The sequence below is a fragment of the Quercus robur genome, chromosome 4 (genome assembly GCF_932294415.1).
Source record: "Quercus robur chromosome 4, dhQueRobu3.1, whole genome shotgun sequence".
Lineage (NCBI taxonomy): Eukaryota > Viridiplantae > Streptophyta > Magnoliopsida > Fagales > Fagaceae > Quercus > Quercus robur.
In genome coordinates, this window is record NC_065537.1 from 18,648,905 (window position 1) to 18,667,071 (window position 18,167).

General features: G+C 33.9%; 2 protein-coding genes across 6 annotated transcripts; one reads left to right on the plus strand and one right to left on the minus strand.

Moving 5' to 3' along the window:
• Positions 1-1,241: 1,241 nt before the first annotated feature.
• Positions 1,242-10,369, plus strand: LOC126720760 (protein NARROW LEAF 1-like). 4 transcript variants are annotated; one of them, XM_050423558.1, is made up of 7 exons: positions 1,242-1,436; positions 1,981-2,041; positions 3,223-3,729; positions 3,916-4,059; positions 7,310-7,550; positions 8,397-8,888; positions 9,738-10,369. In XM_050423558.1, the coding sequence occupies exons 3-7, from the start codon at positions 3,235-3,237 to the stop codon at positions 10,169-10,171; spliced, it is 1,806 nt and encodes a 601-aa protein (XP_050279515.1). In that variant the 5' UTR covers positions 1,242-1,436; positions 1,981-2,041; positions 3,223-3,234; the 3' UTR covers positions 10,172-10,369. The 4 variants fall into 4 exon arrangements, with proteins under 4 accessions (XP_050279515.1, XP_050279514.1, XP_050279513.1 ...); XM_050423557.1 differs by lacking the exon at positions 1,981-2,041 and having other exon boundaries at positions 1,242-1,440; XM_050423556.1 differs by lacking the exon at positions 1,981-2,041 and having other exon boundaries at positions 1,244-1,436.
• Positions 10,370-12,069: 1,700 nt separating this feature from the next.
• LOC126720764 (signal recognition particle 14 kDa protein-like) lies at positions 12,070-15,257 on the minus strand. Of its 2 annotated transcripts, XM_050423566.1 has the most exons (5): positions 15,046-15,257; positions 13,875-13,968; positions 13,645-13,754; positions 12,567-12,674; positions 12,256-12,402 (listed from the first exon to the last, which is right to left on the minus strand). In XM_050423566.1, exons 1-4 carry the CDS (start codon positions 15,046-15,048, stop codon positions 12,567-12,569), a joined length of 315 nt encoding a protein of 104 aa, XP_050279523.1. In that variant the 5' UTR covers positions 15,049-15,257; the 3' UTR covers positions 12,256-12,402. The 2 variants fall into 2 exon arrangements, with proteins under 2 accessions (XP_050279522.1, XP_050279523.1); XM_050423565.1 differs by lacking the exon at positions 12,567-12,674 and having other exon boundaries at positions 12,070-12,402.
• Positions 15,258-18,167: the final 2,910 nt, after the last annotated feature.

Sequence of the window (18,167 nt, forward strand, 5' to 3'; positions counted from 1 at the left end):
TAATCAAATATAATAAATATAATGCAACATTAATATGTAAGTTTTTTACTTTTTTTATAAAAAATTATAATTCGAAAGTTTTGGAGCAAAATTTGAGCCTTAAATAATTTTGTTGGAAACACTTGAAAATATTAGTTGAACTAAAAGTCTATAAAGCTCTCGGTAGTTTATAAGTTTTACATAGTAAATTTTATAAAGATAAAGTTTAGTTACAATATTTCGTGAAACCTAAAGTTATAACCTTACTCAATATCATGAACATTATTACATATTTCAAAAATCTAACCGTTGGATTGCAAGTTCTTTACGCTCTTAATACGCATGTCAAATTTTGTATTAATTAGATATTATTTACTATATGATCTATCAGATTATATTTTATATATAATTCTAAACTACAAAAACTTGCCATTTAAACAAGTTATAGATAACATAACTATTGATCTTTAATTTTTTTAGAAAATTTTCAAGCATGGAAGATATAAGAAGAAAATGTAATCTAATAATGAATTTGTAAAAATTCACCTTCAATAAAAAGATATTGAGTAAGGTTGTAGTTTTAAGTTATAATTAATTTTGTAACTAAATTTTGTCCATTTTATAATGCATTTAACATTTTTCATAAATGATTGTTTAACTTTTTATAATAGGTAACACATTTTCCATAAATAAATGTTTAACTTTTTATAATAGGTAACATGCCAATTTGTTATAGGATCCTCTTAACGGGTGTCTTTAAAACATTTATTAATGAACTATTTTAAGAAACTTTTAATATCATTTTTATGATAACTATAAAATGTTGTTTAAAAAGTTAGGTTTTTTTTTTTAAATTATAAATTATATAAAATATCTAACATTATTTAAAAAAAGAGTAAGGAGTAAATAGTATTTATTATTTTTGCCTATTCAAAAATATGAGCAAAAGACAGAAATAACATCCACCTCCAGCCCAGATTCCCATTAATGAGTATGAAACACACATACATGGTATGTATTCTCGATACATGTGCTCTCTCTCTCTCAAACCGTGGATTGCATCAACAATCTGAAGATCAACCTCAGATTCAACATCACAATCCAATCCAATGGCTTCCAAGAGACAACCTCAGAGCTCTTACCATGAAGCATCCCACAAGTCACACACATCCCACTCCACTCTCTTCCCCCCCATATATATATATATATATATATAAAGTGATTTTTTTTTTTTTTTTTTTTCATTTGATTCATTAAAATATATGCACGCAGGTTTACTTTACTTGACCACATTTTTTATGTAGTATTTTAATATGCAAACTTGGCTCTCATGGGTTTCTATGTCAACAACCACTGTTGATGTGTTACATGGTACATACAACGCAAGCTGCCAATTTCTGCAGAAGAAAAGAAAGAAAGATGTTCTTCAAAGTTTGCACCTTCAACATTGCTTGCTGGTCAGTGAGTTTTTTTTTTTCACTTCTTTTATTACTCTTCTCTCTCTTTGCTTCAATATGTTTATATGTATATTTTTATGCATGTGTTACTTTTTTGGGTGCTTGTATGAGTGAAAGTATGCTTTTTGCTTTCTGGTTTTGCTTTTTCTCTAGTATTCTTCTTCTGGGGTCTCTCATGAACATCTTGTTAACCATCGGCTATGTGATTTTTTTTTTACCTTCCTTTTGGTTTTTTTGGAGATACCCAGTTTGAGATTAAGGCTTATCTTTTGGATAAAAGTTGTAGAAAATTTTTAAAAAACACTGGTGTGGAAAAAAGATTGTATATTTTCATTAAATAGAGAATACAAAATGAAGAGCAGAAGGGATGGCACTTGGTTTGTGATTGGTCTGTTTTGTTGCTGAGAAATCTTAGGAAAATGTAAGATATGTGAGACATATGTTTTGCTATTGGCTTTGATTTGAACTGCAAAATGCTGGGTGAATGTGAGTTTTATAAACTACAAAGTAGAAGATTTAAGGTTTTAGATTGATTCTTTTTCAGATTCTTCCGTCAGTTTTCTCAATTACCAAACAAGTTGGGGCGCATTATTATGTCTTTTCAGGTTTCTTTGCTTAATTTACGTTTTTATTTTATTTAATTTTTTCAATTAGATAGTGCATAAAGTTGCCATTTTTGGGCTTACAGCATACTTTCTCTTTATTTTCAGTGGAAGACATCATGATTATGGAACTTTTAAGGTGTTTTATTCCTGTTGTTAGTGTGGGAGGATGTTTAGTAAATTCATTTACTGTTTTAAGATTTCACCTTTGAAGAACCCTTAGTGCTTTTACTGTCACCTTTGATGGATCCTCGTATCTCTAGTGTGTACTTACTATTGGGTATTGCAATCCCAATCTGCCCATCGTGTCAGATGCCAAATTGGATTTTGTTTAATTTTCATTTCTGACAAGAACCAAAATGTATGGTGTTTTTATCCACTTTTCCTTTTTCTACTTTAAGGCACCGGCAGTAGTTTTAAATGAAGACATATGCGAAAGTTGTGTGAAATGAATTGCAGTGTTGAAACTTCTGCATGCCATGAAACTTGAGATATGTTACATTTGTGTTAAATTATTTGGAATACATCCTAAAAAGGTAAATTGAGAATCATTGTTGTAGTGGGATAAATGCATGCGGGAGCTGTTCAACTTTTACTAAATACCACGAATTTGGGTAATATACCCTGAAGTCTGAACTCAAAGATCATGTATGATTGGGAATCAACTTCTAGTAATTTGAGGTGAAATTTGTTAAAATGGTTTGCAGGTGCTATTGGTAGCTTCTTTTTGACATTGACTCTTCTGATGTTTCCTTTGCCCTTCATTTTATTTTTCTTAACCTTCTTTTCTTCTGTAATTGAAAAATAAGTTTTGTTTTTGTTCTTTCTTTGAAGAGCCTATATAATTCTCAGCTTTGTTTTCATTTTGAGCACATTGGCTGATGCCTGGAGTTAATGCTTTGTTCCTATAATTCCACTTATTCTGTTGAGTCTATTTTATAATTTTGTAGTCCTTATTCAAGCTTCAATATTCCGTCTAGAATTATTCTTATTTAAGCCGTTCTTTATGTATGTATCGAGCCAGAGAATCAAAATTTTCTTTGCTGCCATTGTGCACCTCTCATATTTTCCTTTAATTTTTTCTGTTTTTATCTTTTCTGCCTGACTTTCACCTTTAGAGTTTAGATTCTTATATCATCATACCTCAACTTTGGTTTCTTTCACTTTTCGTCATATTTTTTTAGGTAAACTAAAATATGGACCGGACTAGACATAATATGAGGCTTCGTTGCTCTGGTTCAACGCCATCAGAGGAATCAGCTCTGGATCTTGAAAGAAACGGTTGCAGTCATTCTAATATGCCTTCATTAAGTCCACCAACACTCCAACCCTTTGCATCAGCTGGACAGCACTGTGAGAGCAGTGCTGCTTACTTCTCATGGCCTACTTCAAGCCGATTAAATGATTTTGCTGAAGAGAGGGCAAACTATTTTGCTAATCTGCAGAAAGGGGTGCTACCTGAAACTCTTGGCCGGTTGCCCAAAGGGCAGCAGGCGACAACATTGCTTGAACTCATGACTATAAGGGCATTTCATAGCAAGATCTTGCGTTGTTACAGTCTTGGCACAGCAATTGGATTTCGTATTCGACGGGGTGTGTTAACCGACATACCAGCTATTCTTGTTTTTGTTTCCAGAAAAGTTCACAAGCAATGGCTCAGCCCCATCCAGTGTCTCCCTACTGCCCTAGAGGTCAGGAAATGACTTTCATTTCACATTACTGATCAAATCCTTTTATTTAGTTATTATTTTTCTTAAAAATGTTTTTGTTTCCTGTTTTTTTTTTGGTGTGGTGAGTGGTTGATAATCTGTATGCCTGCTTGACCTGAGTTTACTTTTAAACTAGCAGTTATTAAGGTGTTTGAATCTTTAAATCAGGGACCTGGTGGCGTATGGTGTGATGTGGATGTTGTAGAATTCTCCTATTTTGGTGCACCTGAGCCTGCTCCAAAAGAGCAATTGTACACTGAGATTGTAGATGACTTGCGTGGTGGTGATCCATGTATTGGTTCAGGTTCCCAGGTATTCTTACTTTCCCAAGCAAGCATACACTTTTTTCCATGTAGTATCTAGACAGAAACTACTAGTCCTATCTTTGTATTCAAGTTGCCCATTCAGTTTTTTTTTGGGCTAATTACCACATAAAGTGAGGTAACTTGGTAATGTCCACCTCTATCAAGGTTTTTTCTGTATTCTTTGAAGTAAAAAAATTACTTTCTGAGCAATATTGGCAATCTAGCAAGGCAAAGTCAGTAGCCTACTGGGCTTGTGCAGAGTCATGAGCTTGTGAGTAGTAAGTCTTAATTCAAAACACACTTACGTTTAGGTGCTTGGATCTCTATAATTTTGCTTGGCTTATTGGCCAAGATTGGATTTCTATGGTGCATTAACTTTGTTTGACATTCTTCATATATACTTTTGCACAACATCCAAATGTCTAATCTCTGTTGGTCTCTTCTGACATTAAATTTATGTACTCTTTGTTCTGATGAAAAACCAGAAATAACTGCATGAAATTCTGTGCTTTCACTGCTATCAAGACATACAGCTAGCAGAACTTATATCTGCCCTGTCTGACTAACTGCATTTTGATATTTTATTTTACATTTTCCCCAATTTTCAGAAGTTAAAGGCTGTGCATGCACCTGGACAAGTTATACCCCTTTTGTTATATTATTTTTAAGCTATGCCAGCATTATTGGTTATAGCATAAAGTTCATGACCCATTCCATGAAACATAAAATCTTTTAGGTTTTTAGCGTTGACCCATTCCATGACTTTGTTTGTACTAAATTCAAAGTTTGTTGGTAAATTTTAATCATTATAAGCTTGGTTATATTCTGGTTTGAAAGATGCTTGAAGGCTCGTTGATTGAAGCAGCTCACTAGAACGAGACTGCAGCTCACTCAACCAAAATGGAAGAGGGAGCTCAAGTGAGAATAGAATCCACTCAAGTGGTTACTAAAGTATAAATGCTGACCCTCACTAAAAGCCTGCTTGAGTGAGTCGAGGAAATCAGATTATCAGGTCTATTTTTAACCCTAGTTTCAGCCGTCACATAAATCCTACTTTGAGCATCTATATAAAGGACCTTATGCATGATATTTTTTCACAGATTGAGTGGCTGAAAACTTAGAGCTTGTGAGAGAAAAATCTATGCCTTTCTTCCTTGAGCTTTAATGAGAAAACCATGTTAGTTTTTCATCCATACTTGTGATCCAAAGTGCTTGAGAGTTTGAAACCACAGAGTTTGCTCTTCTAGTGAGGTTCAATATAGAGAAATCTTCAAGGAGGTGCCTTGGAGTGCGCCAAAGGTTTTGTTTCGTGTAGGGATTCATATAGAAGAAGTACAAAGGTTCTGAAGCTGCTGTGGTGGCATTAGTGAGTTGTCTACTGAGTCCTAGAGTCTAGTCACAAAGGTTTTGTGAATAGTCTGTAAACTCCTTATATATTGAATTGCCTTGTTGGGGTATGTTATCCTTGGAGTGGTTTTTCCTTTGGAGACGTTTTTCATTGGTTTTCTGCTTTGTCACCAAATCCTGTATTTTCTGCTATTTATTTCTTGCTTTATGATTTCGTATGTGCTGAACTGTGGTAAATAATATTGTGGATCTCTTAATTGAGGTAATTCAATAATTAATTAATAATTCCGCTGTGTTTTTAACAAGGGTCAAAACTAGAATTTTCAAAATCAATTATGATGTTCACTACCTTAAGCATCATCTAGTTTCATATGAAGGAGTTTTAATTCTCACCTTTTTTCCCCTATTTTTTTATTCAAATATTCCTTTGTTACTTTAAGGGCAATTTCAAGTAAGTGTTGAAAGGTCATTTAAATGTTTGAATAGTCTTATTAATAAATCATTGAAGAAATAATCCTAGGAACATGAAAACAGTAGCTTCATATAACTTTCATGTTCAAAAACTAAATATATCTAGTGTAACTTTGACAAAAATGTGAGACTGAAATGGAAACTTTTTATTCACTCTTGTTCTCTATTTTTCTTGCCAATATTATGGTTGCTTATTTCGGCATAAAATTGGTTGAACAAATAAAATTTATTGGAATGTTTCTTCTAGCTGATTTGAAATTTGCATCCACACTAACTGATTTTGGTTGTTTTTGGGTTAACCTCACCTTCAGCTCTTATAAATAATCCTACAAGCCAGCTAATGTGATCTGGAACAGAGCATATCAATTCCTTGTATTCTGAGTACATGCCTCATTGAACTAAATTTAATAGGTCCATGGGCCTTTAATCAAGAAAAACCTCCTAGGTAAAAGTTTGGTTGAAGAGAATAAGTTCCCTAAAAACAACAGGGAAAAGAAGCATGTTTATGTTTTGGTCACTATCATACACATTGAGTGCTATTTTACGAGCCGGAGACAGTACAAGGGCAAGAGCATGGCTGGAAACAATGAAATCAAGGTTGTGAGAAAACATATTTAGAGCCTAAGTCTTAAAATGGAGAAGTGGCTCTAGATAGAGCAGATGACCAAAAAGAAATCATCTACCTGACTCTAAGAATCTTGAATAGAGCATATTTGATCTGTGACTTCAATTCAATTATATTTGTGGTTTCTAAGTAAAATGTGGTATAAAATATTTGCATTGCTGAGCACTTAATATAGTTTCATAGTAATTTAAGCCTTCGAGCTTTCATCACAACAGAATTTCAGTCTCTTCACCAAGGAATCATGAAAAGCAAGAATTGCAAGAAATGCAGTTCTATAATGGGAGTCTCACAAGTGTCAAAGATTCCTGCATTTTGTGCTCCAGATTATCCTGTGATGGTGTTTTATACTTGTATGTCTATATAGCCATTTCGGACATCATGGAATGTGGAACAAAAAATCAAAGAGATTAAGTTCGTATATGTTGGCAGTGTCTATACATTTAGTAGCATCTATCAGCTTATAGATGTTACTCCACGTTTTGAATTCTATCCTTTTTTTTCCAACTGATTTGTGCTTAGCTATATCTCTAACGCTGCCTGTTATATTGTTGTATTTCATTCTATCGACAAGAAGAGCCACCTTAAGGAAAGCTTAAAATTTGATCTGAAAACAATAGAGCATAAATCAAGCAGTCACAAATTGAAATAAATACTAAAGCTGATATACTACTAGTCTGGTACTTCAGTGGTAGTAATTTTGTTTTAATTACTTTCATTTTCTATATTATATATTCTCTTCAGGTGGTTCCTTAAATTATCTTGCCTTCCATTTATATAATGCTGACAATTACACCATCTATTTTGCTTATGTTAGGTGGCTAGCCAGGAAACATATGGAACCTTGGGTGCTATTGTGAGGAGCCAAACAGGCAATCGACAAGTTGGTTTCCTTACAAATCGTCATGTTGCAGTTGACTTGGATTACCCAAATCAGAAGATGTTTCATCCTCTGCCTCCAACACTTGGACCTGGGGTATATCTTGGTGCAGTGGAGAGAGCTACATCATTCATCACTGATGAGCTTTGGTATGGTATCTTTGCTGGAATAAACCCAGGTAATGAGAATCCAGTACTAATCTGATTAATGTAATTTGTGTAGCTACACAGTCCCAGACTCTATGGACCTACATAAATGCCACCTTGATTTGGATTTTATATCTGAGATTTTTTTAATAGTCCACTAAACTAGGGTCAAGGTGTTATCTAATTAGCCTGCATCATGGCATGCTTGTCTATTTGTATCCATGTGAGAAAGGAGAAAATTATGGTGTAACCTAATAAGAGTAAGATCCTGCCTAATTTTTGTTGGGTTTCCACTTTCCACTATCCTGCTTCAACTTAAGCTAACCTGATGGTAATGGGCCATCTTGCCCAGCACCACATTCAGCAACCATTTTGCTTTCTTTTATTGTACTTATAACAGCTTGGCATTATGCTTGTTTAATAAACTGAGCTTTGTATTAGATTTGTTCCCATTATTTAGTCATCTCATCTAAACTCCATTGATCGACACTTGAACCAACTTCGTAGTTGCTCCTCAAAACTGCTTGCCTAGCCTTGTTATTATAAACGTAGAGAGAGAAACTTTAAGCCTTAGTAGCATCAACTTGAGTCAGTATTATCTCATTTTCTGTTCCATATAATTTGTGACTCATCCCTTAAAACATTTTTCTCCTCTATGTTGGATTCTTTTTCCTCCTTAGATACATCTCTTAGAGCACTTAAGTTTTCTTTTATTCCTTTTGGTTGCAGCTCTTAAATATTTCTCTCTTTTTTTTTTTTAATAGAAATTTTCTCCCTTTGTTGTTACATTATCTTACTTCAGATATCTCATTAATTTAATAACCTTATTGTATCCTGATGCCTACAAATATTCACATTGCTATTTGGTGCCTCTGCAGAGACATTTGTAAGAGCAGATGGCTCATTCATTCCTTTTGCTGATGATTTTGATATGTCCACCGTTACTACATCAGTGAAAGGTGTAGGAGAAATTGGTGACGTCAAAATTATAGACTTGCAGTCTCCAATCAGTAGCCTTATTGGGCAGCAGGTGATGAAGGTTGGAAGAAGTTCTGGCTTGACGGCAGGAACTGTATTGGCCTATGCTCTCGAGTACAATGATGAGAAAGGTATATGCTTCTTAACCGACTTTCTTGTTGTGGGTGAGAACCAACAGACATTTGACCTTGAAGGAGATAGTGGAAGTCTCATCATGTTCAAGAGTGAGAAGCCACGGCCAATTGGAATCATATGGGGTGGAACTGCTAACCGGGGCCGACTTAAACTAAAAGTAGGCCAACCTCCTGAAAATTGGACAAGTGGGGTCGATCTTGGGCGCCTTCTCAATCTCCTTGAACTTGATCTAATCATATCTGATGAAGGACTTAAAGGTTTGTGCCCTGACAGATGCCTATTTTGTTGGTACCAACATGTTTATTTTGTATCTGGTCTGTCTGACTATGGATTTATAATTAGTGGACATAATTATTCTAATTTTCGTCATTCTTGCCCCTACCATCAAAAGCTGCTAGTGAACTTTTATGCAAATCAGAAAAACCAAGATATGCTTTCATTAGTGAGGATTTCATTATTTAAAGTTAACAGAGTTGTTTTAGGGGAGGTCAATGTGATTGTATTTTGGTATTTAAGAAAAATTGGAACGAAAGCTTCATCTAAGAATATAAGGGGTACTTCATTTGGCTCATAAAGTAACAAATCCAGTGTAGTAGCAGAAACATAGTTGAAGGATTCATCAATAAAAAATAGAAAAAAAAAATACATAATTGTAGGATATACATGAAAATCCCCATTAGGAATGCAGCCTAGTAGTTGGAGGCTTGAGATGAGCTGTAAACCCAAACATCCTAGGTTCGACTCCTATTAGGAGTTCCCTTGAATTACCTGATACACGATTTTGGCGGATGGGGTCATATATCCGTGGTTTACTCAACCAGGGGTTGAGTCCAAAGGGCAATGCCTTGATGTGGTTCCACATCATCTAAAAAAAGAAGGATATATATGAATATCCTCCTAATCCTAGCTACAAATAAAAAACACACAACGTGCACATGCACACACACAAAGGGATGTACATAATTTAAGGATAAATGAAAAACCAGATATATTTCAGGCATAAATAGAATATTGAACTGGTTTATAAATTTTTGTAAGAATATAGACAAATGCCTCCTTTATATTGCCCTATAATGATTCCATGGGTGTGCTTTTGTTATTTAAAGTGGCAGTGCAAGAACAAAGAGCTATGTCAGCGACAGCAATCGGGTCTACTGTTGGAGACTCCTCAACTCTGGATGGAATGCTGCCAAAGGACAAATCTGAGGACAAATTCGAACCACTGGGTCTTCAAATTCAGCACCTCCCTCTAGAAGTCGAATGCGGCAGCCCAACAATGAACCCATCACTTTTGGAAACAGAGTTTCATCTGGAAGATGGGATCAAGGTGGCTCCTAGTGTTGAACATCAATTCATTCCAAGCTTCACCAGACAGTCCCCACTACATCAAAATATTATACAGGTTAAGGCCATCTCGGAGAATCTCTCTTCATTGAGGAATGGCTGTGACGAAGATATTTGTGTTTCATTACATTTGGGTGACAATGAAGCCAAGAGAAGGCGTTCAGATGCTTCAACTAGTTCAGAAGAACCTAAGTGAATCAAATTTTGCACGCGGATTGTATAATGTTGAAACTTTCTAACCGTTGATCATACTTATGCTTTTATAAGTAAAAATTTCAGCTCAAACAACAGAAATCTGGAAGTGAGCTTCCAAATTAACCGTTGTAATGATGTTCTTGAAAGATTTGTGATTCCAGATTCCCTTTGTTGAGCTCTTAAATTAGAAGATTGGCCATATCTTGCCTCTCATTAAATAACGGCAAATCCCCACCTCTTTCTTTAACACATCTTCTAAAAACCTTGTCCTGTTTATAACAGGTCCCATGAAAAGTGTAGTTTTACAAGTAAGCCAGTGAACTTGGCTAAGACATTTTTCTTTTTTTTTTTTTTTGGAGAGAAATAAATAAACTTTTACTGTGAATATCAATTAGAACTTTCATTCCTGGAATACATTAAACCATATTTTAATATTTTTATTCTTATTGTTGCAATAACTTCTGCTGTTGTCAGTTGTTCAAAACCTTTTGGTTTTTTTTAATAACAAAATTTTCCCCTTATTTTAGTTGTCCCCTTCACATTACTTTGAGAGGGTCCTTCCTTGCATTCAAAGATGAAGCTTCAGCTATTAATATATTTTCTTTCCACTTATCAAAGATTAATTGATATTACTTACTGTTAAGTTGTGAATATTTGTGTTGTTTTAGTTGGCTTGATTCCGTGTCAATTTTCTTCTTCTTTTTTTGATAGGTTATTCCGTGTCAATTTGATTGTAATTTCAGCATTTTTTTTCCCTTGTATTCTTTTGTGGAATTTAATGTACATGGGTTTGGTCTAGAGTTGGTGAGGAATTGTACAAGGATTGTGATTATGTATTTTTAAATCAACAATTGATAACTGTTAGTAATTATTGACATGCCCGTTAATTAATTTGGTTTCCAAATAAATTAATCATGACAGATTAGAAGAAAAAGTACTGAAAAAAAAGGTGCTAAAGGTTGAAAAACTATATAGAGAGGGAGAGAGAGAGGAGAGAAATCTGGTGTCACATAAGAGAGAGGGAAAGAAATCTGTTCGATTTAAAAATAATAATAATTTAGCTAAGTTACATGGCCTCAATAGATCAAGGCTAGGTACTGTAGCTTTCATACAATTTGATTAGCTATTGGCGAGTTCGTTGGAGGCATGGCTTTGGGTTTGTCTAGCGAAATATTGAAAAGTGAAGCTTTTGGAGAGGCCGTTGCTTATAAATTATTGTTATTATTATTATTATTATTATTATTATTATTATTATTATTATTATTTTGGATTTGTTTTAGCATAATATCCAACTTTTTTCTATTTTATATACTCGCTTTCTAGAACACCCCAAAGATTATCTAATTCATTCTCAAGATACTTAAAAAATAATAATCAAAATGAATAATATCAAAATAAATTTACTTGATATGATTTGATGCTGGTAAATTTTGAGTTTAATTAGCTAAAATATGGCCATTTTTCTATTAAAAAAAACACTAATGCGAGTGCTCTAAAGCTCAAGGTCTCCAAGGCATATTTCCAAAAAGATAAGGTGCAAATACGGCATTGGAGGAGAAGATCGTGATGCAACATACTAACGCATAACTTCTTGAAAAGAAGGAGAGGAGACATATCCAGACATTCTTTTGAATTATATACCATGATGTGATGTAACCATACATCCAACTATGTTGTACACCAATCATATATTTTTACCCATCAATCTAATTTCTTTCACAGATTCATTCTCCCTTGCAACAAACAGAGCTAAAGTCAAAATGTCATAAAGTGTTTCCACATTAAATTCTCTCAAAAACTTTCAACTAGATCTTTGAAATAGAAAAAAAATCATCTCAAAATCTCACTCTTTACCCCCCATACATACATAGGAAGAAGGTAACTGGGCTCATCAACAAATTCTACTCAATCACAAGAATGTCATCAATTAAAAAGGAAGCATCCAAAACAAGGGCAATTAACAAAATCTCATATACTTCAATTCCTGCATTTTTTTCCAGAAGTTTAAATATTTCTTCTTTTTTTCTTTTTTTCCTATTCAAGAAAGAGGAGCCTACACAATAAAAAGGGACTTATTTACACCCTGTTGGACTTCTTCACACCCCCTTCTTTCTTATCACCCTCTGCACCTTTTTTCTTATCCTTTCTCTCCCTCTTCTTCAAAGCTGTCATGTGAGCCTTGAGGATAGTTGCGTAAGAAGCTTGGAAGCGCTGATGATCCTTTGCTCCAACCTTTTCCAATGAAAACCAATTAATATCGTTAGTCAAGCACAGAAAGCAAGCCATCTTCCACCAAAAATAATTTGAAATTAATCTCACACCTAAGTGAAATTGATCTTGAGAGAAAAACTGAAAGATGAATAAAAAAGTAAAACGTAGGAAATAGGCAGTCACACCTAAATTTCCAAAGCAATTATACTTGCAAGGGAGAAGGAGGAAGCTTGAGGATAGTTGCATAAGAATGGACCCCAATGGACTCTCAAAGCTTTACGTAGAAAAACCATCTAGTCCAACAAAATATTTGGGACTCAGCATGGGTTCAAGGTCCAAATAAAGTTAGACTTAGAGTTGCAGACCACACAAAATGACCTCAGCTCCATTCTCCCAAACAGATGGATTATACAAAAAGGAAACTGCAATTGAAGGACAAATGGAGTGGTGGAACAATAATGACAATCATGTTAGTGGGCTTTATAGCCTCCTACATATTTGGTTATTTCATTAGTTAAACCATGCCATCTCAGCTATCCCTTACTTAGTTGTGTTTTGTATGGTTCTCTTGTCTGAATAACTATTGTCTTGCTTAAGTATGTGGAACGTGTGTTCGAAGGGCTGACCACAGTTCCTGACTTCCTGTATCACATCCAAAACATCCATAGCCAAAGACTCGTGTATATTCCTCTCATCAATCAACCACTTGATAGAAGTATATGTTCTATCTAACTAATTCTTATGACTCTCCATTTAACATCTTGAACCATCTCCCAAAACTTTCTAATTCTCAAAGTAAGGGAGAAAAATTACCACCAAAGTTGCTCTCAATTGATGTGCTCCACCATAATGCTAACCTTATACCGAAAATTTGATGTTTCAAACAAAAGTCTCAACAAATAAAAAGGTACTACCACTACCAATCCTAAGGTACCAAAAATTTCAAATGCCAGTGTAACAAACATATAAGATTGGATCATCGAATCACATGAAACAAGAAATGAGGCATATTCATCATTCAGATCTCAGATCTAAACGAATGCTCAATTCCAACAACAAAACTCTGTGAATCCCTTGACAAAAAAAAATCCACAATACTCAAAGCCACAAAACAAATGCCGATTTGTGTACAACCAAAAAACAAACAAATAAACCGTACATTACCCAGTTCAAAAACATGCCCAGCTCTTAACTATATAACTTAAATAACTAAGCTAAAGAACAGAAGGGGATACAATGAGTATAAGGGGCCAAAAGACATACCGAAGTAGAAATCGTCTTTTTCCCATCAGTAGCACGGATAAGGCATCTATACTCAATCAAATCACCAGCAGTTGTCATTTTATTCTTCTGTACCTTAGACTTTAAAGATGCTAAAACATTGCAAGAATGAAAATCACAGATCAGAATACTAGACATAACACCACAAAATCCATCAGCCCTATTGGAAAAAGAAACAAAGAGAAAAACAATCGGATGCAGATTATCCATACATCGTTTAAGAGTAACCCAGACAGAGCCCTTCTCAGTGCTGTGCTCAAACATGCTGGTGAGTTCATTAAGAAATGGGTCTAGCTGCAATAGAACCTGATAAAAAAAAATTGGGGCATTATATCTCCAACACATAATACAGAGAATTTTTTATAGACACGATAGGATTTGAAACTTAAGGAATTCACTCCATGATGAACAAAAAATTTTTATAGATACAATAGGATACATCATACTAATGAACAAAGAATATTCCCAATATAAAATAGGACTTCTTCGACCACCATCTACAGTGGCATGTAATTGCTCACAAGCTACTACATGTAATCGTGTCCTCACATCAAATCTACTACGAGTGCCAATACTTAGCCGGAAGCTTGGTACGTTCGTGATAAGAGAAATATGAGCAATAAAGCGATGAAAGTCAGTCCGATGATACAAAGAAGGTCGTCTTGGAAACCCCAAAAAAGCAGCAACAGATCCAACCCTGCCCAAAATTGCATTAGCACTTTGGAGATTTGTGCTAAGAGTCACAGCGGCCGTGAGACAAACAAACACCACTAAGTTTGCAACCAAAACACTATCATATAGGATTCTGCTTCCGACCCCAAATGATGGCCCATTAAAATTGAAGGCAGCGACAGCAGCAGATGTTTGGTCAACGACACTTAAGTAGTTCATTAGCACTCAGACATGAAATCTGGCTACTAGCACTCGGCTTTTCATCATTGAAGCCAATTTCTCCTTTTCTACTTCCATTTCCACACATCAGATTTTCAACAAAGTTGGGGCATTATATCTCCAGCACATAATACAGAGAATTTTTTATAGACACACATTCACTCCATGATGATTTCTCCTTACAATTAGGCCAAGACAATATGGGTTTTTTTTTTTTTTTTTTAATCTGAACCCACGTCCTTTACTTGATGAAATAAACTTTACCAGAAGAAATGCAATGACATGCATACATACATACATACACTTTGTGCATTATAGAAATTGAACCACAAAAACTTAAAAAGCACTCAGATTTTGATTTGAGCAACGAAACCCGTACATACATATAGATAATAAAACAACAGGATCACCCAAAAATCTTGAATAAAGAAAAATTCAACTTGAAATCAAGAAGCTCCGTACACTGCAAGAGAGAGAGGAAAGAGAATTTACCATGATGAAGGCTGTGAATGAGACTTTGATTGGGAGAAGAAAACCGAGAGGCCCAAGAGACGAAAGAGAGAGAGAGCGTTTGTCTGAGACTTTGAGCGAAGAGAAGAAAGACACCGAGAGGTCAAGAAGAGAGAGACAGAGACAGAGACAGAGAGAGAGTGTAAGAGAAATGTTTTTGGAATTCCACCAACAAAGTTTGTGGCCTCGCTGCAACTCTCACTTAAAAAAATGAGAGGAAAAAAAATTTTAATGAGTGCAAACATTGATTTAAGAACTATTTTTAATAATTTTGTGTAAATTTAAAAAAAAAACTATTAATTTTTTTATCAAGTTTTATATTTCTCGTAAATGCAGTATTAAAACTTTCTTAAAATTGTTTGTTAACAAATATCCTAAGGCACTCGTCAACTAAACGAAAAAAATTTAACATAACTACATATTTTAAAAATTTAACGGTTGGATTGCATGTTTTTTATGTTTTTAAAGTACATGTAAAAATTTGTGTTAATTGGGTTTTATTTACTTTCGATTTATAAAACTTATTTTTTATGCACAATTTTAGATTTAATAACTTGAAATTTAAATATTCGATTGATGGCATAACTATTGATTTTTGTTCTTCTCAAAATTTTATGAATATAGAGTATATAATAAGAAAATGTAATCTAACGGCAGATTTATCAAAATTTCCATCCAATAAAAAATTATTAAGTGAAGACACTTTGTTCTAATAAAAAAAATCCTACCATGTATTTTTAAAAAAATTAATTGATATTTAAATTTACATAATTCATAAAAGGGGGGGAAAAGAAGAAGAAATAAGCTTAGTAAAGCAATAAAAAAATTTTGCAGTCTTACACTAAGAAAAATAGTAATAGAAATAAGTAAAAAAGAAGTCAATTGGTCTCTTGAGTAAAAGTAATCAACATTGAGCAGACACTATAAATTTAAACCCTATTATGTTTTATAAAAGAGAGACAAGTCAAGTTGAGTTTCGTGAATTTAATTAATTTAGTGTTTGAGTTGTTTTAAGTTCTAAAAATAAATAAAAAATGTTCATATGCATATTTTGACTATATAAAATATATTGTAGTTAGGGGTGTTCACCAACCGCATAAACCACACAAACCACATCAAAACCGCCCGCAAAATGGCATAACCGTACCGCACCGCAAATAATAGTGCACCACACCGTATCACACCACATGGTGCAGTGCGGTTTGTGGTTTTATAATAATAAAACCGCATAATCCGCCACACCATACCCTCTTTATATATTAATATATTTATTTACTTTTAATATTAAATATACTACTAATAGTTTAATAACCCTAGTTTTCAAAAAAAAAAAAGTTTAATAACCCTAACAAGTGTTGACTAGAAAAGCCAACCCAAAATAAAGAAAAACTAACTCAATAATTTAAAACTTGGCCCAAAAAATGGAAAAATTAGTTTTGGGCTAAGTAGGAAAAGCCCAAAATTTGGAAAATATACCGACCTCAAACCGCATTTTATACATAGTATCGCATATGTGACCGCAAAAATAAGGTGTGGTGCAGTTATGGTTTTGGCTAAACTCTAAACGGCACCACACCGCACCGCACCGCACATGTGACCGTAAAAATAAGGTGCGGTGCAGTTATGGTTTTAGCTAAACCATAACGCAAAATGCAGTGCTAAAAATGGCCAAAAATCACACCGCACCGCATCATGAACACCCCTAATTGTAGTTTAATATATTATAGCTTTTGGATTTACAAGGCTATGTTCAGTTGTTGATAATTTCAAAATTTGGTAGTTGTAAATTCTTGAGAGTTCAAACTCACAATAATTGATGAGAATAATTATGATGCATCGCCTTAGTTTAGGATGAGATTGAGGTTGTAATGTTCAAGAGATAACCTCTAAATAGTAACCTTAAAAACTATATCTCCTAACTATCCTTTAAAAGGCTTGAGTACTAGCTTAAGTATTGGAAGGTCCTCTACCGATCAAGGGATATTTGTCATCTAGCATAATTTTAGAGACTATTTCATTAGTAAGCACTTTTTAAAAATATTTAGGAAACTAGCATCTTGAGTCTTTGAGACTTGAGTTCGGTGACAATTTGAGTCGTTAAGACTCAAGTTCTAGTGTTGGTGTAAAACAATCTATCCATGTGGAAGTCCTTCAAGCCAATTTAGTTTGGATTAATGGGGTTGTGAAAAATACAAACTCAAAACCAAACTAACATCTTGAGAAAAAAAAAAAAAAAAAAACCCTTAACCTAGTCCAACTCTATAACCCTTGAAAAACCAAACCCTTGAAAAATCAATTCATTGCCTTCATAGTTCATTCTGGATTAATTGGTTGGATTGATTGGATTATTGGGTTTCATTCACACCAAGCGAGTCAACTATTCATTGATCCATTTAGATTCCAAAGCTTGAAGCTCATTGAACGATGTCAACCTTACCTCTTCCATCTTAGTTTCCTCTCACTTAAAGTATATCCATACTTATATGTGCTTGTGTCCTTACTCTATACAAATAACATATAATTCACCCCATTTTTGCCTTGATTTTGCTTATGAAGTTTGAAAAGTAATCCTTAATATTTGAACGAGTTAGAAGTTCTCCTTGATTCTTGAGTTAATTGTTCCAAATAAGACTACATAACTAATATAGGATCCGTTTAGTTAGGCGTTTCGGAAGATTAAAAGAGCATTTTTAAAACTCAAAATTATGTTTTGCAACTACAATTCTTTATAATTTTTTTACAAATATTCATTTCAAACTCAAAACACAAATTTCCAACATTTTATACAAATGCACTCATATTTCGTTGGAGGCCATATAATGAATATGTTTGTAAAATGAGAATAATGAGAAAAAAAAAAAAAAAAAAGCCAGCAAACCATTCTATCATATTAACTCAAATAATATAATTTCAAATATAATAATATAATTATTGATTATTAATTTATTATCAATATTTTAGGCTAAAATATTGATAATATAGGTTTGGTGTGGGTTAAAATATTTCAAATATGGCCCAACCCCAAGCCCATAGATAAAGCACACTGCCCAGCGCACACGAACAAGTACAAAAAGACTTAATATTACCCCTATCAATCAATTTCT

Excerpts from the sequence above, each read along its gene's own strand:
- LOC126720760 (XM_050423557.1), top strand. The coding sequence starts at position 3,235 with ATGGACCGGACTAGACATAATATGAGGCTTCGTTGCTCTGGTTCAACG. Across the intron at positions 7,551-8,396 it reads CTTTGCTGGAATAAACCCAG|AGACATTTGTAAGAGCAGAT; the intron begins GTAATGAGAATC and ends GTGCCTCTGCAG. Across the intron at positions 8,889-9,737 it reads ATCTGATGAAGGACTTAAAG|TGGCAGTGCAAGAACAAAGA; the intron begins GTTTGTGCCCTG and ends TGTTATTTAAAG.
- LOC126720764 (XM_050423565.1), bottom strand. Across the intron at positions 13,755-13,874 it reads CTGGGTTACTCTTAAACGAT|CATCTTTAAAGTCTAAGGTA; the intron begins GTATGGATAATC and ends GCAATGTTTTAG. Across the intron at positions 12,403-13,644 it reads AAAAGACGATTTCTACTTCG|GTTGGAGCAAAGGATCATCA; the intron begins GTATGTCTTTTG and ends TCATTGGAAAAG.